The sequence below is a fragment of the Saccopteryx bilineata genome, chromosome 1 (genome assembly GCF_036850765.1).
Source record: "Saccopteryx bilineata isolate mSacBil1 chromosome 1, mSacBil1_pri_phased_curated, whole genome shotgun sequence".
Classification (NCBI taxonomy): Eukaryota; Metazoa; Chordata; class Mammalia; order Chiroptera; family Emballonuridae; genus Saccopteryx; species Saccopteryx bilineata.
In genome coordinates, this window is record NC_089490.1 from 210511969 (window position 1) to 210536655 (window position 24687).

Here is a 24687-nt window from a genome sequence, read left to right on the forward strand (position 1 = left end):
GGTGATCACAGAAAGGCATCCCAAATCCTGCACGCTGCCCTGAAGAACACAGCTTCATGCTGGCTCTCAGAGGTGGTATTACTGCTGCCAACACCAACGTTTGAGACATGCCCCTGGCCCTCCCGCCATTTGTCAGCAGACATGTCCTCTCGAGTCCATTGCCCACGCCGAAGAGGGAATCAGTCAGCTCACCAGTCAGAGCTCAGAGAATCTGCGGGCACAGGGTCCTAACAGTGGGCTCTTGCCAATGCCCGTGTCACAGCCAGAGCTCGGGGGCTACACGGGTCCTCTGAAAGCTGGTGGTCACAGGACACAGCAGAGAGAAGCCGAAACCACTCTACCAGGAGGACAGAGGGCCCAAGCCAGGCCCAAGGCCTGGGTGGGAGCTTGGGCCCCAACTCCTCCTGATTTTCTGGTCTCTATGGAATCAAGAGTAACAGCCCACCTCCCAAGTCACTATGAAAAATAACTGAAATAATGACAGCAAAAGTAACTCTTAAGCCACACTGACTACCACACAAAATTAAGGGACCTTAATAGGCAGAACTGGTCAAACACAACCACCTGGCTGATTTGACCACTAGGCTTCTCACTCGGAAGGGTCACTGGGAGCTGCCATGCCCACCAGGGTCTTCCAAGGCCTCCATTTGGGGGTCCTGCCTCTGCACCTGACCCTGACAAATGAGTGGTAGGCACTGGAGGGAATTCTTACAACCTTTCTGAGGTTACCTACGAGCGTCCACCCCAGGTGAGCGTGGAACCTGCCCAGGTGAGTATGGGCAGGAACATGCAGATGCGCTGAATTCACCTCCCATTTGTCGCCCATGAGCACCTTCCCCCCTTGGCCCTAAGTGCCTGTGGAAGAGAGAAGAGGACCAGGAGGTACATTAGTCTACACTTCTGTCCTTCATTCCCATCTGCTGTTCCCAAGGAACACCTGGAAAAAACAGTAACCACTCAGCGTCCTTCTCTGCTTGCTTCAGGCATGGAACAACGTGAGACATGATATCACCTTTCAAAGTGAGTGGGAGAGAGGGAAGGGCCTTGTCAGAAGCATGAGTGTTAGGGATGGAAAAGGAAAGAGTAGGCGTGGAGCTCATTGTAGAAAATACAAGTTCTAGTGGTATTTCTGAGATAAAATAAGTTTCACTCTCAGCCAAGATCTCTGAGGCCCCTCAGTTTCTCATTTGAGCTGCTTTTAGAATTTCTCAGAAAAGGAAGGCATGTTAGCAGTACTGGGGCTGAGACATCCCAGGAGTGTCCACAGGCAGGAGGACCCCACCCTGCATGTCACTGAGCGCCTCCCTGCACCCTTCTCTCCTGCCCCTACACCACCCCAAGGGCCAGCGGGTCTACAGGGCCTCAAGACGCTTCCAATGCAGGTGCCATCCTTCTGCTCCGAAGGGGACGATGAGCAGGGAGGAGGGGATGCCCCTGCCCTATGAATGCAGGGTATGTGCTGGATGTGGTGGAAACTCAACCGGCTCATTTCCCGTCAAGTTGCACGGCCCGTCCTCATAGTCTTCGGGCTGGAAGACTCCCTTTCCAGGGGCATGTTGGCATTTTGTTTCTGCTAACATTCACATTCCTGGGGAACTTCTGATTTCATAAAACAGCCGTTGTATTTCAGATATGCACAGACATGCAGGTTGCTGTTTGGTGCTTCACTTGAATTTCACCCACTTCAGTGAGCTGTCAGGCACAGCGTGCACACGGAGGCTGTGGGCAGCGCAGGTGTGAGGGCCGCAGAGGGCCTAGCTCTGTGGCCTGCTGGGTCAGGGCATGCTCTGGCTCATGCAGGGCCTCCATACTCCTCAGGCCCGTTCCCAAGGGAAAACTCATTCTAGGCTCCCAATAGCCAATCCTCAAATGCTCTTTGGGAAAACAGGCTTTTATAATCAGGGAACTGCTTACATTTGAAAGACTTTTCCAATTAAATTTAATTGAAAATAATGCCATGTTTCCAAACAATGTCATCTGTTCCTTAAAATTTTTGTTTTTTCTAAACCTCATGGTTAAAGAAATAATGATGTGAATCGATGACAATGAATCTTCAAAGGGTTTAACACCACAAAACATAAGGAAACCCAGGGGCTCAGAGAGACAGCATGGTTCTCAGATTAGAGACTTCTCAGGTATTGACATATGCCCCTTAGACCTCATCTTACACCTGCCACCAGCGCAGGTGAACAAGAGGAGAGGGAAGGTGACTTTGCGGCTGCGAGTCCTGTGGGGCTGAGGCAGTAGGGGACTCCAGATCCTGCGCTGGTCTCACAGCCGAGAACCACAAGTCTTCACTCAGACCTCCCCAGGAAGGAGGCTTACACATGCTGAAAGCCAGCCTGTGTAAAACAAAGCAGCCTCTTCTGGGAAAGTAGCCAAGAAGGGAAATAGAATATATTTTAAATCAAAGGACAAAGCTCTCAGATTTATTTCAGCCTCTTGGTTGATGTCCAACTGAATGCAATTTTACTATGCTTAAGAGAAAAAACAAATCCTAATATTCTTCCTCTAAAAGGTCATAATGCTACAGCATGAAAGAGAAGCCAAGCTTACAAACAAATGTATCCATTTAAATGATAAAGACATGTAAATAATTCTTTATTACTTGTCACTGGATATCTGGTGAGACAGGGAACTTTGTTCCTGAAACTGTCTCCTGAAATAAGGACTCTTACACAATGCATTCTGAAAGGATGAAATTATGGAAAATTCAAAAGTGGTTAAAAACTATTTAAAACAAAATATAAAGGAAAAATCAGGTTATAGGGTAAATATGTTTAATTTATGTAAAATTACTTGTACCATCAAAATAACTTTAAAAAAACACCATGAAACAGTCTGATTTGTATTCTGAGCCCTACATCTGGCTTGAAGTCAAGGAATTATCATATATTTTCTGAATTTTAAATAGAAATGCTCCATTTTTTCCTCTATGTGTGACAGTGTCTACATTTAGTTGTTGTACATGATCTCTACCAATCTTCTGTTTCACACCAAATATCAGTAAAAGCACCAGAGTGAACCTACCACCCAGAACTGAAGCCGACACAGGACAGGTAGAAAGAGACAGGGCATCTGTCACCCAGTGACCACAGGGCACCCACTTCACAGAGATCCAACCACACCATACCAACAACCCTGCAAAGTATGCATTATTATTCCTCTTTCCATTTTACATATCGGGAAACTGAGATTTAGAAGTTAAACTAAAAAATAATGGAACCCCAGGCCAAACCCAGGTATCTCTTGTCCCAAATTTGTGTCCTTCCACTATGGCTGACAACTCCTTCTTACATGGGTGAAATTCAAGTGAAGCACCAAACAGCAACCCTCACATCTGTGCAGAGCCCACTTCCCTGTAAGCACCTTTTTAAAAGACATGAACTATGGCCTGGCTTTCCTACCCTGTCCCAGTTACTGGTAGAATGGGGTCTCTGAGTTAGACTGTGTGTCCTTGTCTGGCTTGAATGCTGACATAATATACTGTTAGAGTCAGAAGCAACAAAAGATGTCATCTCTCTGTTGCATATGTGTAAAAATATTGTCATTAAATGCTAAATGTCCAGCCACAGCTCACAAGTCCCCCAACGACAGGGAGCTCCTCCTATCCCAAGGAGTCATCTCCCCGGACAGCTGGCGAGCTGGCAGATGCTCGCTTACACAACAACAAAAACACTTCCCTGTCACTTCCACTCTCCGCAGTCTCAAGTAAAAAGAGAAAAAACCTCAGCTTCTTTTACATAGCAGCCTTTCCAACAGCTGGGCATCTCGATCCCATGTCTCTTCTAAGCCCTCTGTAAAAATATCCAGTTATTTGCTGTGTTCTTCATAGGAAGCCATTGCCAGTGACCAATGGAGTCACCATCACCTGAAACTATACAAATTCACAAGCATCTCTGAACCCCCCTGCCCAGTTGAGGTGTGATATGACAGCACAGAGCAATGGATACTTGCTTGCAATTTTTGGACACTATACTTATGCCAATAAAGCTCCAGATAATTCTCTGTCAGTAGCTCCATCACACTTCTGGCTAGTGACCCAGTCGACATCCTTGATTTCGCTTTCTTGCTTGTCGGAACAGGGAGGGACAATGGAGGATTTGTTTTTTAATGTTGGCCAGGGTGCAAGTAATAAGCCTCGGGGAGAAAATTTGGTAATTAATGTTAAAAAAAAAATTTTTAACCATGTGCATCGCCACTGACCCTGCAATTTAATTTTTAGGAAATTATTTCAAGGTAATAATTAAGGACAAAGAATGAACTCTAAGGATGCTGCCTGAAAAGCCTCTCTATGCCCTACAACACAGGATAAGCTGCGGTCATTAAAAATGCTGTCAGAGATATTTATGGTGGTGAAAAGGCATTTATGATCCGTTACCCCAGGAGGAAACAGGTAAGGACAGGGTGGGACCATGTCTGCAGAGGCCAATGCATGCAGCTGGTGGGGGCTGCCAGTCCCAAGCCCTCTCAGGAGGTAGACAGAGCAGGGTGGCCTCCCCCAGGGGAGATTTAGGGGGAACCCTGAGGTGCGGCCAGGAGAGGGGCACAGGTGTGTTCATTTCTCAACTAACCCCCCAAATCCTTATCAATGTTACCTAGTGGACTGCCTCAACTTCTTGCAAGAATTCATGAAAAGACTGAACTCTGTGGGATAAAAGTCAGGGCATGTGAATGGAGAGGCCAAAAGGCCCAGGAGCTGACTGAGGAATCGCACCTGGGCTCGGTGCACCTGAGAGGAGACAGGAGCCAGCTCACTGGAGTCATGTGGGTGAGTGCACCCTACGCACGCCCAGGACAAGTCTGGAGGAAGACTCTGTGGAGAGCCACAGTGGTTCTATTTGGGGGGAAGAATCTTGTGTAAATATAATTTTCTCATTGTTGCTTATCTGAATTTCTTAAAATTTCCACAATAAACATATTGCTTGCTTTTAGAAAGATCCTTCCCTTAGGACACTCAGAACCACTTATTTTCATAACAGCATGTTAGATTCAGGGAGTACCAATATGCTGGGGCTGCCAAGAGTGTAACTATTGAAGGAACAGGGAGTGCTGATAGGGCCCCTGTGAGGCTGAGAACAAAGAAGGTCAGTGACCCTTATCAGAAGTTTATATTTGAAATTCGCCACTAAGCTAAAACCGGCCCATGTTGCTATGCCACCTCCTGTTGCTATGCAGCGTGCGACCTCCCTAGCCAATAGCTAAACTGCCACATCTGCTTCTGTATAATGCTTGTTCACTTAGGATATATAAGGACCTGGCTGTAAGCGCCAGGCGCGGCTTCCATTTACAACTCCTCGTGAGCACGGTGTCTCCCGACATCTTGGGAGTTTGCCCCTGCGCAGGTTAAACTGGCAAATAAAGTAACATCTAAACTTCTGAAAGTCTCCGACGTTTGTTCTCGTACCCGGTGGATGCAACATTCTGGGGGCTCGTCCGGGATTCTCCCTTGGTGGAGTTTTGGGTCGGAGATCGGAAGGACAGCTTGAGCTGAGTAAGTATTCACGGAGGATCCTCATTTGGTTTGGCTTTTGGGCTCCGGAGCACACAATCCTGAGGTAGTAGGTGGGATGCTGCCGGTAGCCTACCCAGGGCTTTCAGAAGTGGGATGCTGCTCTCTGAAATTTGGATATTTAGATTTCTTACTTTAGGAGTGACCAGTCACATTAGGAATCCGTTTTGTGCTGCGCTGCGTTTTGTCTCAGCTCAAATGATTGAGTTGAGTGTGAGAGAGACAAGTGTGTTCCTTGTGTTAATAGTGTGTGTTGCCTGTATCCTACCCTTTTTCATTATTCCTGAGTCATCTAGGATGGGACAACAGGAGTCTGTGCCGGGACCCCCGCTCAAGTGCTTGTTGAAGAATTTTTCTGATTTCCAGAAGAGGGCTCAGGGGTATGGAGGTTCGCAGCTGAGTCCAAGTTTCCTACGGACCTTGAGCCAGCTGAAATGGCCTGCATTTAATGTGGGATGGCCCGAAGAGGGCACTTCTGACCTTCCAACTTTATTTGCTGTCAGAGCCACAGTCTATAGGGCTCCCCACCCAGACCAATACCTGTATATGGATGTGTGGGTAGATACAGACATTTTGCCTCCTCCTGCAGGAGGCACAGCCATTTTGCCTCTCCGGGAGGCGCCGCTGGCACCAGATGCTGGCCCATGGGCACCTCCTTGCCTTATCTATGTGCCTTTTTCCACTAGTGATTTATACAATTGGAAACATCAGAATCCCCCATTTTCCGAGAAACCTCAGGGACTAATATCTCTCCTTGAGACAATTTTTAGGACCCATCAGCCCACATGGGACGACTGTCAGCAGATTTTACAAACCTTCTTCACTTCTGAAGAAAGGGATAGAATAATAAGAGAAGCTGCTAAGGCGGTATTAGGAGAAGAAAGGGAAACTTAGGAGGGAAGAAGGAAAATAGAAGATGTTCTCCCGTCTCAACCTCCTACCTGGGACCCTAATACCGCTGGGGGAAGGGACGCGCTCCTCCAGTATCGCTGGACTCTGTTGAGGGGGCTCAAGGCAGCAGCTAGAAAGCCAACCAACTTCAGTAAGGTTAGTGAAGTCATCCAGGAAAGAGAGGAATCCCCAGCAGTCTTTCTAGAGAGACTCATAGAGGCTTATAGAGTATATACTCCTCTAGATCCTGAGGCAGAAGAGAACAGGAGACTAGTAAATATAGCCTTTGTGACTCAGGCCGCTTCAGATATTAGGAAAAAGCTTCAGAAGATAGAGAGATTTAAAGGAGAAAATAGGAGTAATCTATTAGAAATAGCCCAGAAAGTATATATATTAACAGGGATGATCCGGAGGTTGGCAGAGCAAAGGAGGTAGCCAAGATCCTGATTGCTGCTCAGAAACCTCCCCCCCCCAAAGGAAAAAGGGGACAGAGGAAGGGCCAAGGACAGTGAATAGACAAGGATCAATGTGCCTATTGCAAGGAGAAAGGACACTGGAAGAGAGAGTGCCCAAAGTTGAGGGCCGACAGCCAGAGGCCAAAACAAGCCCCAGAGGTCTTGATCCAAACCTTAGACTGACGGGGCCAGGGCTCCATTCCCGCCAGCTCCCAGGAGCCTATGGTCACCTTAACAGTCGAAGGAAAGCCAATAGACTTCCTAGTCGACACGGGAGCCACCTACTCAGTCCTAAAGAAACCACAGGGCCAGATGCAGAAGGCAACTACTAAGATAATAGGGGCAACGGGCAAAGCAGAAGCCTACCCATGGGCCACCACAAGAATTACTGACTTAGGTGAAGGCACCATCACTCACTCTTTCCTAGTCATTCCAGACTGCCCTTACCCACTGCTTGGAAGGGACTTATTGCAGAAACTTCAGGCCACCATAACCTTCCGACGGGAGGTTCCCCTATGGGGAACAAAGAGGCAGAGGTCAGCATAGAAGTAACTGTCCCACTGTCTGAAGAACACTTACTTGCCACCGTCCTAGAAGGTAAGGAGGCCGAGAAAGGGGTTCCAGACGCCCTGCGTGCCCCAGTACCTGAGGTTTGGGCGGAAACCAACCCCCCAGGTTTGGCTGCTCACTAACCGCCTGTCCTGGTGCAACTGCTTAGCACTGCTAGACCGGTTAGGATCAGGCAGTATCCGGTCCCAGCCCAAGCTAGACAGGGAATCGCCCGGCACTTGCAACGCCTGCTGGAGGCAGGCATCCTTCGAAGGTGCCAATCAGCCTGGAACACCCCGCTGCTTCCCATCCAGAAACTGGGGAGCCAAGACTATCGTCTGGTTCAGGACTTGCGGGAGGTGAATGCACAGGTAGAGACTATTCATGCCACGGTGCCCAATCTGTATACCTTACTGAGCTCATTGCCCCCAACCCATACCTATTATTCTGTCCTGGATTTGAAGGATGCCTTCTTTTGTATTCCCCTGGCACCTCAGAGCCAAGGGATCTTTGCCTTTGAATGGAATGACCCAGATAATAGACTGGTGGGGCAGTTCACTTGGACCAGATTACCACAAGAGTTTAAGAATTCCCCCACCATTTTTAATGAAGCCCTCAGCAAAGATCTGCAGGCTTTCCGCTCCTCCCATCCATCGATCGTACTGCTCCAGTATGTGGATGACATCCTCATAGCTGCCAAGGACGAAGGAGAGTGTGAAGAAGCCACCTGCGACCTGCTTCAAGATCTCGGGCAAATAGGGTATCGAGTCTCTGCCAAGAAGGCCCAGATTGTGACGCAAACTGTAAGTTATTTGGGGTATAACTTACAGGGAGGGCAAAGGACATTGTTCAGCCAGCGAATTCAGATGGTCTTGCAGATCCCCGAGCCTACTAACAAGAGATAGGTACGAGAATTCCTGGGTGCAGTAGGATACTGCCGACTGTGGATATTAGGCTTTGCAGAACTAGCTAAACCCCTGCATGAACTAACCAGGGGTAAGGAAGAGCAGTTCACATGGACAGATAAGAAGAAAGCGTTCCAAGCGCTGAAAGAGGCCCTGGCACCTGCCCCAGCTTTGGCCCTGCCAGATCTGGCCAAACCCTTTCAGCTATTTATAGCAGAAAAGGGAGGGGTAGCTTTAGGGGTACTGAGCCAGGAACTTGGGCCGTAGAAGAGGCCTGTCGCCTATCTGTCCAAGAAACTTGATCCTGTAGCCTCGGGATGGCCAACATGTCTGAGGGCACTTGCTGCCACCTCCATACTAGTCAAGGAGGCTAGTAAATTAACTTTAGGGCAGGACATCAAAGTCATTGGGGAACACTACGTAGAGCAAGTGCTGCGAGCACCTCCTGACACGTGGCTATCTAATGCGTGGCTAATGCAGTATCAGGCTCAGCTGCTGAACCCTCCATCTGTTCAGATCCTCAAAACTGCTGCCCTGTACCCAGCGACTCCACTTTGGTACACAGTTGCAAACAAATCCTTGACACAGTGACTGGCTCCCACCCGGACTTAAAGGATCAAGCATACAGGAAGGCAGACCTGACCCTGTTTACTGATGGGAGCAGTTTTATTAAGGATGGACAGTGACATGTAGGGGCAGCAGTGGCCACGGAAAATAAGGTTCTGTGGCAGAAAGCACTGCCTGCAGGAATATCTGCACAAAGGGCAGAGCTAATAGGACTAACCCGAGCCTTACAGGTAGCAGAGGGAAAAGTTGCCAACATCTATACTGACAGCCGGTATGTATTCGCCACTGCCTATGTCCATGGAGCCATATACAAGGAGAGAGGCTTACTGACAGCAGGGGGGAAAGACATTAAAAATCGCAGTGAAATTCTTGCCCTCCTAAACGCCATTTGGCTACCTACCAAAGTTGTCATCATCCACTGCAAAGGACACCAGAGAGGGGACTCGCCTATTGTAAAGGGTAACAACCTAGCAGACTCAGCTGCAAGAGAGGCAGCCACTAGGCCACAAGAAAGCCTTCTGCCATTGCTGCCTAAGCCAACGCTACCTCCGGATCCTAGATATTCCCCAGAAGAAGAACAGGAAGGGATGCAGTTGAAAGAGAAGAAAAATTAGCAGGGATAGATAGAGCTTCCTGACTCCCGGCTCTATTTACCCCAGGGAATAGTAAGAGAAATAGTAGGAGATATTTATACTAGTACCCATCTAGGACAAAACAAGCTAGAACATCTTATCAGGAAGTATTATGTAGGGCCCAACATCAGGGATATTGTCTATTCCATTGTCTCGAGGTGCAGCATCTGTGCCAGAGTAAATGCATAGAATAAGAAGCTACCCCCCTTTGTGAGGTATCAGGGGAAAGCTCCGGGAGAACTGTAAGAAATAGATTTCACAGAGATGACCCCTAGGAAGTCAGGCTATAAGTATCTATTAGTATTACTAGACACCTTCTCAGGATAGGTGGAAGCATTCCCCACGCGAGGAGAGGCTGCTTCCACAGTCTGCAAAGTCTTATTAAGTGAAATCATACCTAGATATGGCATTCCCCTAGCCCTAGGATCAGACAATGGACTTGCATTCATATCCAGGATATCTCAAGAATTAGCCACTAAGTTAGGTATTAATTAGAAATTGCAATGTATTTATAGGCCCCAAAGTTCAGAATAGGTAGAAAGAATGAACAGGACTCTGAAGGAAACTATAATTAAGCTGAGAGGGGAGACCGGCGAAAACTGGGTTGAGCTCCTCCCTTTCGCCCTTTTTAGAACCAGGTGTACCCCCTATCTCAATAAATGGACCCCTTATGAAATCTTATTTGGGCAACCTGTATCCCTTGTACCTCGATTGACCAGAGGGGAACTAGAGATTTCTAATCATAATTTCCTCAAGTCCTTGTAGGCCCTGCAACACAACAGAAGCGAGGTGCAGGCCCTCCAGAGATCAGCCCAATCGAATGCGGAACACAGCTCCCGACTACCGGAGCCTGGACAGTAGGTGTGGATTCTCAACCACTGACGAGGCAACCTTCAGCCGCGGTAGAATAGACCATTCCAGGTGATCCTGAGTACACCCACAGCTATTAAGGTAGCTGAAAAGCCCTACTGGATCCACCTCTCCCACGTGAAGCCGGCCCAACCACCTGATGAAGGATCTCGGAGATGGCAAGTCAAATGGACCCCTGGAGAGCCTCTAAAGCTCACCTTCTTCTCCACTTAGGACTGATGACTTTTATTGTTTACCCAGCAAGGGACTAGAGTTGCAGGAATAGGGTTTAATCAGGACAGCAGATGGCACAGTTATAGCACAGAATAACACCTGGGATAATAACAACCCCATAACTCCCCAAGCTGACTTATCAAAGTTCTTTGAAGACAAGTTCTGTGATTCACCAGCAGCTTGGAGACATTCAGATTCAGCCAGGAGCCCTCTCGCTGATGATTTGCCTAGCTCATACACCTTAGGTAATAGGTGTAACCCCAATGTCAAAAATAGGGCTTTATAGTATACTCCACACTATGCTTGTCTCGAACCCCCTTTCGGACGGCGTCACATATGCGGGTCTCACTCAGATTATTTTTGTAAAAAGTAGGGTTGTGAGACCCTAGTCAGTGAATTTCAATGGAGTCCACCTAAACCAGGTAATATACCTCGAGAAGCAAATAAGACTCCCTAGCCGAGGTAGCCCTTCAGAATAGGAGAGGGCTAGACCTCCTCTTCCTTGAGCAAGGAGGACTGTGTGCTGCTTTAAGAGAAGAATATTGTTTTTACGCTAACCACTCTGGAGTAATTAGAGAGAATATCAAGATACTTGCAAACAGATTAAAGAATAGGAACCTAGAAGAAGACAGCCCTAGCTGGTATACCTCTATGTTCAAGACTTCTTCTTAGTTAACTACCCTCATATCCGCAATTGCTAGACCCCTCCTATTATTATTATTGGCTCTTACCTTTGGACCAATAATCCTTAATAAGCTCCTTGCATTTGTAAAGGAGAGGATAGATGTAGTAAAGTTAATAGTTCTGTCCCAACCTTACACCAGTCTCCCCGCTAATGAAGAATCAAGGGTTTGATTTATGCCCAAAAGAGATGGGGGAATGTTAGATTCAGGGAGTACTGATATGCTGGGGCTGCCAAGAGTGTAACTATTGAAGGAACAGGGAGTGCTGATAGGGCCCCTGTGAGGCTGAGAACAAAGAAGGTCAGAGACCCTTATCAGAAGTTTATATTTGAAATTCGCCACTAAGCTAAAACCGGCCCCTGTTGCTATGCTGCGTGCCACCTCCCTAGCCAATAGCTAAACTGCCACATCTGTTTCTGTATAATGCTTGCTCACTTAGGATATATTAGGACCTGGCTGTAAGCACCAGGCGTGGCTTCCGTTTGCAGCTCCTCGTGAGCACGGTGTCTCCGGACATCTTGGGAGTTCGCCCCTGCGCAGGTTAAACTGGCCAATAAAGTAACATCTAAACTCCTGAAAGTCTCCGACGTTTGTTCTCGTACCCGGTAGATAGAACACAGCACACTGTGCAGACAGGCCTCAGGCCTGAGTCTTGTCAAGGACATAGAGTTAACTGCCCCAAGGCTGTCACATAGTGTGACCCAGACAACACGGCTTCTAGGGGACATGGAGCACAGAGACACAGAGGTAGAGTGTTCAACCTTAAAGAGGGAAGAAAATTGACACACACTACCACATGGGTGCACCTTGATGACATTATGCTCAGTAAGCCAGTCAGCGAAAGACAAATATTGTGTGATTCCACTTATATAAGATATCTAGGAGTCCAAATCAGACACAGAACCTAGAATGGCGGGTGCTAGGGCTGGGGGATGGGCATGGGGGGTCAGTGCATATGGGGACGGAGTGTCAGTCTGGACAATGAAAAAGTTGTGGAGATGGATGGTGGTGAGGGGTACCCAACAATGTGAATAAACATAGTCCCAATGAAGTGGACACTTAAAAAGTACTAAAATGGGAAATTCTATTATGCGTATTTTACCCCAAGAAAAAAACAATACACAGTGCCAGACCCATTAAGTCCCGGGGAGTTGGAAAGGTTAGGGGAGCATCTCTTCCCTCATTCTGCAGCAGTACTGAACAAGCAAACACACAGTGGTCCACCTCATCTTCCTCCCAGCCGCTGGGAGCTAGAAACGCAAAATCGTTTCCATTCACACCTGGGAGTTCAGTTCTGGTTCACATACGCCATCCATCCTATTTCATTCATCTCTATGTGAACATGAGCAGTTTCTGTTTTGAGAAATCGAATGTCTTGGGTAATGAAGCAGCAGGGGTGGGGTCCAACACAGCAGAGTATGGGAGGGGACTGCCAGGGAACCCAAAACTTAATTTTGACTGTCCCTTCTCAACTCTCTCCCTACCCATGTCTCTCCGAGGCCTCGCCCTCTGTAGCAGCTACTAATGAACCAGAATGATACTCCGGCTTCACATGGCAAAAAGAAGATCTGTTCTCAGGGCCACAGCCTGAGGCTACAGGGTGACAGCTCCCTCCAAGGACCTCCATCAGAGACAGATCCTGACCTTTTAAGCCCAGGTGGACCCTGTTCCTTTACTGGTCCTTCTGCACCAGTGGTGTCCTGACCACTAGTCTCACCACCAGACTAGAGGTGCCAAGGACACAAGAGAACAGGACGGGGAACGAGAATTACTGAGAGAAGCTAAGTTTTCAAACCACAGAGCTTTTTCCATAACCAGGGGGGAAAAAAGATAAAATTTATCTCCAGCCAATAGATTTTCAGAAAAAAAAAAAAGTATAAACACTCTATTTAAAACAAACCTTGAAAACAGACATTGAAAAGAATTCAGTGGTTCCAACTGCTGCAGACATAGAGGCACCGATCTCAGGGCAAAAGTCTGTCTGCTCTAGACCTGAAATTTGGTACCAGAGGCGGAGGTGGGGAGAACGTGGATATATTCCTACCCCATCTAGAGGACAATAAGATGGGCGCTACTGATCTGGGAGGAGAGATTAAAAGGAAATCGGATATGGAGAGTCAAACATCAAAATCAAGGGCTCTCAGAGCTAGCAAGGGCCCCTGTTTGACAGATAAGGCATATAAAACTGCCGTCCGTCACTGGCTTTGCTAAGGCCAGATAACTGGTGGCGGTGCTGACCACTGAGTCCCATCCCTGATCCCCCAGCTGCCAAGCCGCTGTCCTGGGCCTCTCACATTCCAGGTCCTCTGCTGCTGGGATTATGGAAATGAGAAAAGCCCAGAAGAAGATGTGAGGTATGCTACGCTAACATGCTCAGGAGTGCAAGGATCTGGTAGCTTCACCTCAACTTCTAGAAAGCAGCAGCCCTGGAAGAACATGTCCAACTGAAGAACGCTGAGCTGTTGTGTCCCTGAAGTGGGGGTGGGGGCAGGGGGTGGAGGACTGTCCCTAAGGTCATGACCTCAGCCTCTGGAAGCTCACCTGGTAGGAGAGAAAGCAAAGTGCTCCTTCCTTTTTTGAAAAAAACACTTTAAAAAAATTCACTTTAGAGAGGAGGGGGTGGGGAAGAGATAGAGAGAACAGGGGGAGGAGCGGGAAGCATCAACTCCCATATGTGCTTTGATCAGGCAAGCCCAGGGTTGCCCGGCGACGTCAGTGTTCCAAGTTGACGCTTTATCCACTGCGCCACCACAGGTCAGGCCCACCTTCCTTTCTTTAGTTAATTTGCCGAGAACTCTCTTGACACCCAAGCTGCTGGGACCCAGATGACGCCTACTTCTACAAAGGGAAAAGGAGGGCCCCTGAACTTGGGGCGATTTGACAGAACTCCTGGCCTATGTGAGCTGAGTGAGGACACAAGCATGCCTGGTCGCTCCAGCAACCATGGGACCAAAATAAATAAAACTGACAAAGGATGCTGACCACATATCTCACCCTAGTTATGAGACATCTTCTATAGATTTTATGGATTTTGACTGAAGCACCTGGTAAAGAAATCATGAGGCTCCTGAAGGCAAACACTGGATTTGGGTTGCTTATAAATGCAGTGACCGCTGCTCATATTTGCAGTCCTGCCCCTGTACACCTCTCACAAAGCCCTCCGGGAAGAACGTGGCCCATTTGCCTCAAGCCCCAGGGACTTCTTGCCAAACGTGGAGGACTGGGCTCCCAACACAAACTGAGGGTCATGACCAGGACTCTCCAGGCCTTCCGTCTGCGTCAGCCACTCTGCTGGTGAACTTTATCAAAATTACAAATTCTACCCCAAACTAGGGTGGGCTGAGACAAGAAATCCACTTATAACAATAAGCTGGGCTTGTATGGCCATGGCTGACCCAAGAGCAGTGGTCCCCAGGGCAGGGCCACATAAAGACAATCGTCTGGGGCACAGGAAGAAGACAGCAGACATCTTCAGGTATCTTTCCCCATCCTTTATAATATCTTGTTTAAAATATGCTTTAGAATGTATCAGTAGATTAGTATGGTGATGTGTGTATACTTTATGAGTATTTTAACATATACGGGGATAGGGGAGTTTATATTCACAATACTTTTATGCACAGGGTGTATGATCAAAACAGTTGGAGGCCTGAGGCATCAGTGCTCTCTTAGACCTGGCTCCTTCATCTGTCAGGGGTTCTGTGGCCATGCTGAGAGACACCAGGCTCCTATATTCGATTTAGTGCTACCTCCTCCCACCCGCCTGTCTACACTACTAGACATCCAACACACAGAACACAGGAAGCCTCACACAGTATAAAGTGTTATAACCAGTGGTTACTTGCAAAGCACAACAATCTAGCTGTGTCCATTATTCTTGAGGAAAATATATTTCTTAACCATAGCAAAATAATTTCTACAGGACAAAAATCACATGTGTGCTAGTTCGGTAAGAAAAAAAGGTTTCAACACACACAGAAAAGAGAAAATCCTTTGGAAAATAAAAATATGATATAGTTTGTGCATCAAAAGTTAATAATAATTTGCCCTGGCCAGATAGCTCAGTTGGTTACAGCATCATTACGAAGTGCAGAGGTTGCCTGTTTGATCCCCGGTTAGGGCACATACAGAAAACAGATGTTCCTCTCTCTCTCTTTCTCTCTCTCTCTCTCCCTTCCTCTCTCTAAAATCAATAAAATAAACATTAAAAGTTAGTAATAATTCAAAAAAGAGAGTAATTAGTACATTCCTAGTTCTTTGAAAATAAGAAAGACAATTCTATAACAGTTAAGAATATGACAGCCAGGGTCAATGCCAGATTAAATTGAAAGAGTATGGCTCTTAATAGTCATATCTAGTACAAGGTTTTAAGATGGCTTCTCCCTCCCTCTCCATATATGCCTTAAAATCTACCAGAACACTGGTATTTTTAATAGAAGATAATCCACAGGAAGTCTCATTAATCCACACAGCAGAAGTATATCCTATTATTATAATAAAGAAATGCTTATTAGCTAACTATTCTATTAGGGCGCTCCCCAGCGCATGGGCAATGCCTGTTTCACATTGGAAGGAACTGTGGCTCAGGGCTTCATGACTCACCCAGGAGTCAGGGAAGAAGTGCATAGGACAGACCTAACAGAGACGTCCAATGCACTCTCTCTCCCTTCTCCCTGCCCCCTCCCCCCATGTCTAGTGTAGCTGGGACAATTGGGAAGGTACAAGAAGGGCCTGGACTCCCTGGCCAATGCTTGTCCAACCCAGTAAGAAATACAAATATATAAACTCATCATCAAAGCAAAAATTTCATGAACCAACTTCCAATTTCCAGTCCAGCATGTAAGAAGCTTGGAAGTCATCACTCTCTCCTAACAATAAGTAAAACTCTAAACAAGCTGAAAAGTCAACCATTCTTTTTAGATCTCTCAGAGAAGCGAGGTCATGGGGCAGACTACTGCTCTAAAACCTGTAGAGACCAACAGATGACCAGAGAGAATCACAACTTACTTGAGTAGCAACCTCTGTGGGAACTGGTATTTGAGTGAATAATTGCTGGGGGCTCACTGTGGAGAAGTCTGAGAGATAAAAACTCCAGGGGCCAGTAATGGGGGGCACAATTGTGAGTTCTACCTCTTGGAGCTTAACCATATTTCTCAGTGAAGACAGATTCCCCTCTTGCTTCCAGGAGGGAGGGGGAAGAGAAACAGTTTTGAAATAGACTAGATATTTGTTTTTAACAAGGCCTGCCCTCAAGAGAAAGTACTTCACCAGAGCCTACCTAACTGGGTTTATCAGAGCCTAACCAACCTGGAGGAAGGTAAGCACCCAACAACCACAGACTATCCTAGCCTTCCACATGGGAGAAGGGAAATACCCAATTTCACTTAACTGTAGCCATCCTGTTCCATGTAAATGGGAGAAAAACTGAGAAGCAATTTGTGAGGTTTACAGCCTGAGGACAGAGGCTCACTAAAAGATCAAGACATCATATAAACATAGAATGTTTTCCCTCCCCCTACACCTCACTACCACATCACCAAAGCCCTATTTCCTGGACTTCCTTTTACCTGGTACAGTATACCTGGCTTGTAAGAGGGAAAAAAATCACAAGGCATACTAAAAGGCAAACAAACAAACAAACAAAAAACAACAACCAAAAACCAAAGAACAGTATAAAGAGACAAAGCAGACATCAAAGTCAGATTCAAATATGTCAGGAATGTTGGAATTATCCTACCAGGAATCTAAAACAACTATGATGAATATGTTAAGGACATCACTACAGATCCTATGGACATTAAAAGGAGAATAAAGGAACACTATGGATATTTCTCAACAGAGCCAAATATCAACAGTATGATTGAAATTGCTTTTGAGATTCAAATTTTTTAAACTTAAACTATATAGGTAGTTACATTTCTTATCGAGGTAGTGCCCGCATGTGGTATTTTGTGGAAGAGCCACACTCAAGGGGCCAAAAAGCCGCATGTGGCTCGCAAGCTGCAGTTTGCCACTCAGGGACCTAGATGAATGGATCAATTTCTTGAAAGATGCAATCTACCAAAAATCAGACAAGAACAAATAGACTATTTCAATAGACCTATATCTATTAAAGAAATTGTATCAATATTTATTAACCTTCCAAACAGAAAGCACCAGGTCTAGATGGGTTCTTTGATGAATTCTATCAAATATTTAAGGAAGAAATTATACTAATTCTCTACAATCTCTTCCAGAAGACAGAAATAGGGAGAATGCTTCCTAGCTAATTCTATGAGGTCAACATTACCCTAATAACAAAACAAGACAAAGACATTTCAAGAAAAATCTACAAACCAATCCGTCACGAGTATAGATGTAAAAATCCTCAACCAAATATTGGCAAATTGAATCCAACAATATATAAAAGCAATTATATATCATGATCAAGTAGGATTTATCCCATGTATGCAAGGCTGGTTGGTTCAACAAATGAAAATCAATTAATGAAATCCATCACATTAGAGACTAAAGATGAAAAACTGTATCATCATGTTAATAGACGCAGATAAAGCATCTGACAAAATCCAACAATCATTCATAATAGAAACTCTCAGCAAACCAGGAGTAGAGGGTACAATTCTTCAACTTGATAAAGAACATCTACAAGAAACCTACAGTTAACATCATACTTAATGGTGAGAAACTAGAACTTTTAAAAAAGATTTTATTTATTCATGTTTGGGAAGGGGAAGAGGGGGGGGGGGGGAACAGCAGGAAGTATCAACTCCTATATGTGCCTTGACCAGGCAAGCCTGGGGTTTTGAACTGGTGACTCAGCGTTCTGGGTTGATGCTTTATCCACCGAGCCACCATAGGTCAGGCTGAAACTAGAACGTTCATCAGGGAAAAGGCAAAAATAACCTCTCTCACCACTCCTTTTCAAGATTGTACTAGAAGTCCTAGCTACTGCAGTAAGACAAGTAAACCAAAAGTGTAATACAGATTGAGAAAAAAGAAGTAAATGGTCTTTACTTGCTGATGACATGATTATCTATATAGAAAATCTGAAAGAATCAACGAAGAACTCTTGGAACTAATAAGTAATTATAACAAGGTTGCAGGATACAAGGTTATTATACAAAAGTCAATGAACAATGAACATCTGATTTTTGAAATTAAAAGCACAATATCATTTCCATTAGCACATCCCAAAATAAAATACTTTGGTATAAATCTAACAAAATAGGCATAAAGTTTATATGAGCAAAACTATAAAACTCTAAAGAAAAATTTTTTTTATAGAATTAAATAAATGGCCTTGGCCTTATGGCTCAGTTAGTTAGAGCATCATCCTGAAGCAGAGTTGCCAGTTTGATCCCTGGTCGGGGCACATACAGAAATAGATTCATGTTCCTCTCTCTCTCTCTCTCTCTCTCTCTCTCTCTCTTTCCCTTTGTTTCTTGCTAAAATTAATAAATTTAAATTAAAAAAAAACCTTCTTAAAAAGAATTAAATAAATGGAGACATACTGAAGAGTCAATATTGTCAAGATGTTAGTTAGTTCTTACCAACTTAATCTTTAGATGTAACACAACCCAAATCAAAATCCCACCAAGTTATTTTGTGGATATCAACAAGCTGATTCTAACATTTATACAGAAAGGCAAAAAAAAAAAAAACCCTTAGAATAGCCAACACAATATTGAAGGGGAAGAACAAAGTTGGAGGACTGACACTACCCAACTTTAAGACTTAATAGAAAGCTAACATAATTAAAAGAGAGTAATATTTGGTAAAAAATGGAAAAACAGATCTATAGAATAGGATAGAGGACCCAGACATAGACCCACATAAATAGTTAAGTCATCTTTGACAATGGAGCAAAGACAATCTTTTCAACAAACAGTGCTGGAACAAGTGGACATCCATATGCAAGAAAAAAAAAATCTAGAAACAAACCTTACACCCTTCTCAAATATTAACTCAAAATGAATCACAGACCTAAATATGGAGCTCAAAATTATAAAACTCCTAGAAGACAACAAAGAAAAAAAAAATCTAAGTGACCTTGGATATGGGGGTCACATTTTAGATACAATATCAAAGACAAAATCCATGAAAGAGCTGGTAAGCTCAACTTTATTAGAATTAAATTCTTATGCTCTGGGAGACAGTGTCAAGAGAATGAGAAGACGAGCCACAGGCCAAGAGGAAATATTTGCGAACAACGAATCTGATAAAGAACTGTTATCCAAAATATACAGAGAACTCTTTAAAACTTAATAAGAAAATGAACCACCCAATTAAAAAATGAACCAAAGACATGGACACCTCACCAAAGAAAGTACACAGATGGCAAATAAACATCTGAAAAGATACTCCACATCATGTTGTCAAGGAAATGCTAATTAAAACTACGAGGTACCTCTTCCAATTTATTAGAGTGGACAAGAGGAAGAACACCGACAATACCCAGTGCTGCTGAGGGTGTGGAACAAAAGGAATGCTCATTCATTGCCCGTGGGAATGCAAAACAGCATAGCCCCTTCTGAAAGATACTTTGGCGGCTTCTCACATAAATAAACATATCCCTACCATATGATCCAGCAGTTGCACTCCCTAGTAGTCACTGAAATGAACTAAAAACTTATGTCCGCACAAAAACCTGCTGCACACAGATGTTTAAGCAGCTTTATTTACAATTACCAGAACTTGGAAGCCACCAAGATGTCCTTTAGTCAGGGAATGAATGAATAAATTTTGGTACACCAGACAATAAAATCCTATTCAGTGATAAACCAAGCTATACGAGCCAAGAAAAGATACAAAGGAACTTTCTATGTGCATGACTAAGTGAAAGATGCCAATCTACATATCATGCAATTCCAACTATAGGACATTCTGGGAAAGGACCTTCATGGAGACAGTAAAAGGATCAGTGTTTGCCCAGGATTAGGGAGATGGGGAAAGGAAGAACAGCAGAGCACAGAGAATTTTTAGAACAGTGAAACTATTCTTTATAATACTATAGTGGTAGGTTAGTGTCACTGAATATACAACACCAAGAGTGACTCCTAGTGTAAACCATGGACTCTAGGTGATCATGGCATATCAGGCGACTTTAACAAATGCACCCCACTGGTGAGGGGTACTGATAGTGAGGAAGGCTGTACACGTGTGGGGGCAAGGGGTGCAGAAATTTCTGTACTTTCTGCTCAGTATTGCTATGAACCTAAAACTGCTGGGAACTGATACATACCACTCTATATTTTCTGTTTCATCCTACTTTTTCTTTCAACAAATTTTAGTTGCCCCTCCTGCCAGTAAACTTACTTCATCACCCACTAATCGGCCCAAAGGAAGTCAGAAAAACATGGCGCTCAGACACTGTCTCCCTCTGCCCTATGGAATCCACTCTCTGCCCCACAGGACACATGCTCTGAACTCCACCACATTCAGCTCATTCACAGTCAGCGGGTAAAATGACTTCCCGACCACTGGCTCAAGACTGAACAGGGGCGCTGTAGTACCTGGAGGGAGGGTCTCCATGCTCTGCGCTTTCTCATCCCCGTTGCTGTAGTGAAGGTCTTTCTTCTTAATTGGGTCAATTTCATTCCAGTCCTCCTAGGGAAACAAAAACACAAAACGAGTTGATTGGTACATCAAGCACACTTTCATTCATCAGTTCCATAAACAGTGAGCCCTATGACGCCAGTGAGCCCTGGAGACGCAATGATGAGTGGCAGAGAATCTCCATCTCCGGGACCTGCATCCGAGAACTCTAGTGGAAGAGAAAGCAAGGGGAGAAAAGTGTGCAAATGGCCTTTTCTAAGGGAGAATTTGCATTTCTCTCTTTCATTTTATAACTGTATTGTATATGTATGAGAAAGAAATACTACTGAAACTCCCAGGGCTCCACAGATCTGTGAGGGAAGGGAAGGGAGCTAGGGGAAATGAATTAAATAAAAGAATTTAATGGTGCTTAAATTATTATTATTATTTTTTAAAGACTTCATTTATTCATTTTAGAGAGATGAAAGAGAGAGAAGGGGAGGGAGGAGCGGGAAGCATCAACTCCCAGGCAAGCGCAGGGTTTCAAACCGGCAATCTCAGCATTCCAAGTCAATGCTTTATCCACTGTGCCAGTACAGGTCAGAATAGTGATTAAATTAAAGAGATGAAAATCAGGGGAGCTCTCCAGACATCTTAGATGGTTTAAAGATGCCCTAGTACCAGACTGTCCCACAGGGCCCTCCTCAAAGGTTGTTAAATGATTTGTTTCATTCCACTCAGTAACATAACAGTAGAAGGAGAGGAAAGACCCATCGGGTTTTTCCTAGGGCTTACCCTCACAGGGCTGCCACAGGGACAGAGGTGCACATCCAGGGCTTAACACGAAACCAAAATAAGATATAAGCTCTGGTAGAAGGTACTCAACTCATCTGCGCAATTTTCTCTAATCTATCAACATTAAATCAAATTAAATAGCAACTACAGGACCACAGAGCTAAATTTATTTTTCAGTCCTTGGAATCTGACTCCTGTGAATAAATAAGGGTTTCTGTCTATAGCCCAAATCTGAAACACCTCAGAAACACTCTCCAGCTAGTAACTGACCCACACAAACTTCTGTGAGCCAAGTATTGTCCACTGGCCAGATGCTATGAGGACTGTCTGCAGCATTGGTCCCCCCTTCAGAGCAGACCAGCCCATCCTGTATGGGTTATTCAACCAGCATTCCCCTCAAACCAGCAGGGACTGGGTGCTGTGTATAAGCTGACCACTGGAGACTGTTGGGCTTTTTAAAATGTAAAGTGAAATCCCCAAGAAGCAAAATCCCTGGGGCTGAGCTAGATCGTACATTTTCCCCAAATGCAAGTTTCTCTGCCAATAACCTGCATTTTGACTCAAAAGGTACAGTAATGGAAGGTAAATGGTGCTGAGGCCCTGCCCCCTGGAGGCCAGCTTTTCCTTTGTTGCCTCTGCAGTGAAAGAGCCATCAGGGCCATCATGGAAACATCCTCCTGGAGGGCAACTCACAGTGGGCTGGCAAGAGGGACCCCCCTGCACCCAGTGGTCCCAGCCACCAACCCCCTCCATCACAAGGCCTCTCAAGTCCCCCAACTACTGAGATTTTTGAAGATCCTATCCCACACATCCTAACAATTGCATTGAGATGCATCTGTACCCTGATTTAAATTTTTTTCCTGCAAAAATTGTTTAAATTTTTTTCCTGCAAAAATTGTTTAAATTTAAATTATTTATAATTTGCCTTTTGAGATTATTTGGTTATTAATAAATTTTTCAATTTACTATTGCAATGTTTTTGCAGCAATTTTGGCAAATGCGCTATTAGGACATAATTGTGAATGCTAAATTCAGCAAGTAATGACGATACCGAGTCACACCGGTAGGCTTTTAATTAAGCATTATTAATGTTTTATTTTGTAGCTTGCCTGTTGCATTTTCTGGCTAGTAATTTTTGTTTGCAGGCCTACTACATACCATTAACCTTAAATGGTCAAACCATTTAACCTTATACTTGAAAAAATCCAAAAGCGGACATTGCTAGAGGAACTCATGACTTCAGTCTTTTCTACATGTAAGAACAATCAAGGTATTATCTGTAGAGTTCACCAAATCAACAGATGCATCAATGTTTTCTCAGGAAATAAATGTTTATTCTTACCAACAAGACTGACTAGTCCATATGTAACATTCACCTCCCTTCCCGCTCCCCAGTCAACCATGTCCATCATAAAACTGTGGCCAGAGACAAAGACCGTGTGTAACGAGGGCATGACATAGTTTGCAAGCAGGTAAAATAATGGTTAAGTGCCGTTTATGAATGCTTGCCATGCACCAGCATTGTGCACAGACAGTGTCTCATCCCTGCGACAGATTTAATATCGTATAATTCCTGTTTCACAGTGGGGACACAGATAATCAGAGGTTAAGCAATTTGTCCAGATTATACAGCGGGTAAGAAGAACAAGTTGGCCCTTTATAAATCAGGATAAGGATGGCAATCGAAGGTTCCATTTAAACTAAATTACAAGAGGCTAATTTGCACAATATCATAAAAATCTAGGGATACATTTGAGTAAAACGATGACCATGACAAAGAGGAACAGAAAAAGCAGGGGCCACTTCAGCTGCTATTTGATACTCACACAGTATAACAAGGGGCCAAGCCCCATTCTAGACACCACACATGCACTGATCTTCCTCATAGTGCTGTTACTACCCCATTTCACAGATGAGGAGGCCAAGTCGAGGCACTGAAGGTTTAAGTAACAAACAATACATAGCAAGGCTAGATGTGAACCACAGAGAATCAGTACTGAAGCCCATGGTCTCAATCATTCCAATTGCCTTCAGATAAAGCAGCTTCCCCCTCCGCCAGCTAGATAGCCAAAATTAGACTAAAACAATGCCTTACCTTTTCATCTCAGGATGCATGATCACTGCAGGTGCTGACGGCTCAGGATGACTGACTGGATCCACTAGCTGAGACAGCCTGTGTGCACACCACCCACCACCCGTCCACAGCTTCCAGACATTTGTCATTTTCCATTCCCACAGCCTTGGGTGGATAGTAACAAGTCCCTAGAGATACCGTGGAGACCACACAGCTTCACCTTGGTTGAGTGTTCACACACAGGCTCAGACAAGCGCCAGGCAATGATGGCAGTGCCACACACCCTACACAGGGAGAGGGTGGGGAGGCCCGCAAGAGCACTGGGAAGCTTGCACGTGAGATCCCAGGCATCAAGAACTGACCTGGCAAGGAGAAAATAGTGGGGGTGAAGGTCGGGGTAGGGAGAGGATGGCTCCAGCTGGAAGGAAGAAATGAAAGCTAGAAAATGGGAAGCCATGGACGTGGCAAGATAGGCTGAGAAGCTTGACCTGTGGTGGAGCAGTGGATCAAGTGTCGACCTGGAATGCTAAGGTCACTGGTTTGAAATCCTGGGCTTGTCTGGTCAAGGCACATATACAAAGCAACTACTACAAGTTAATGCTTCCTGCTCTTCAGCCCACCTCTCTCTCTCTTTCCTTCCTTAAAAAAAAAAAAAGATATGGCCCTGGCCGGTTGGCTCAGTGGTAGAGTGTCGGCCTGGCGTGCAGGAGTCCCAGGTTCGATTCCTGGCCAGGGCACACAGGAGAAGTGCCCATCTGCTTCTCCACCCCTCCCCCTCTCTTTCCTCTCTGTCTCTCTCTTCCCCTCCCGCAGCCAAGGCTCCACTGGAGCAAAGTTTGCCCAGGCACTGAGGATGGCTCTGTGGCCTCTGCCTCAGGTGCTAGAATGGCTCTGATTGCAGCAGAGCGACGCCCCAGATGGGCAGAGCATCACCCCCTGGTGGGCATGCCGGGTGGATCACGGTCGGGTGCATGCGGGAGTCTGTCTGACTGCCTCCCCGTTTCCAG

The 24687-nt window shown here is 45.3% G+C and overlaps 1 protein-coding gene across 3 annotated transcripts in view; it reads right to left on the bottom strand.

Moving 5' to 3' along the window:
• Nucleotides 1-24687, bottom strand: part of GALNT2 (polypeptide N-acetylgalactosaminyltransferase 2) — a 219071-nt gene that overhangs the window by 90737 nt on the left and 103647 nt on the right. For all 3 annotated transcript variants that reach the window (XR_010726019.1, XR_010726018.1, XM_066234914.1), the window contains exon 2: nt 20790-20883. Coding sequence is in view for 1 of the 3 variants with exons in the window: in XM_066234914.1 (XP_066091011.1) it covers nt 20790-20883 (94 nt within the window). In the remaining 2 variants the exon portion in view is untranslated. The remainder of the gene's footprint in view (nt 1-20789; nt 20884-24687) is intronic.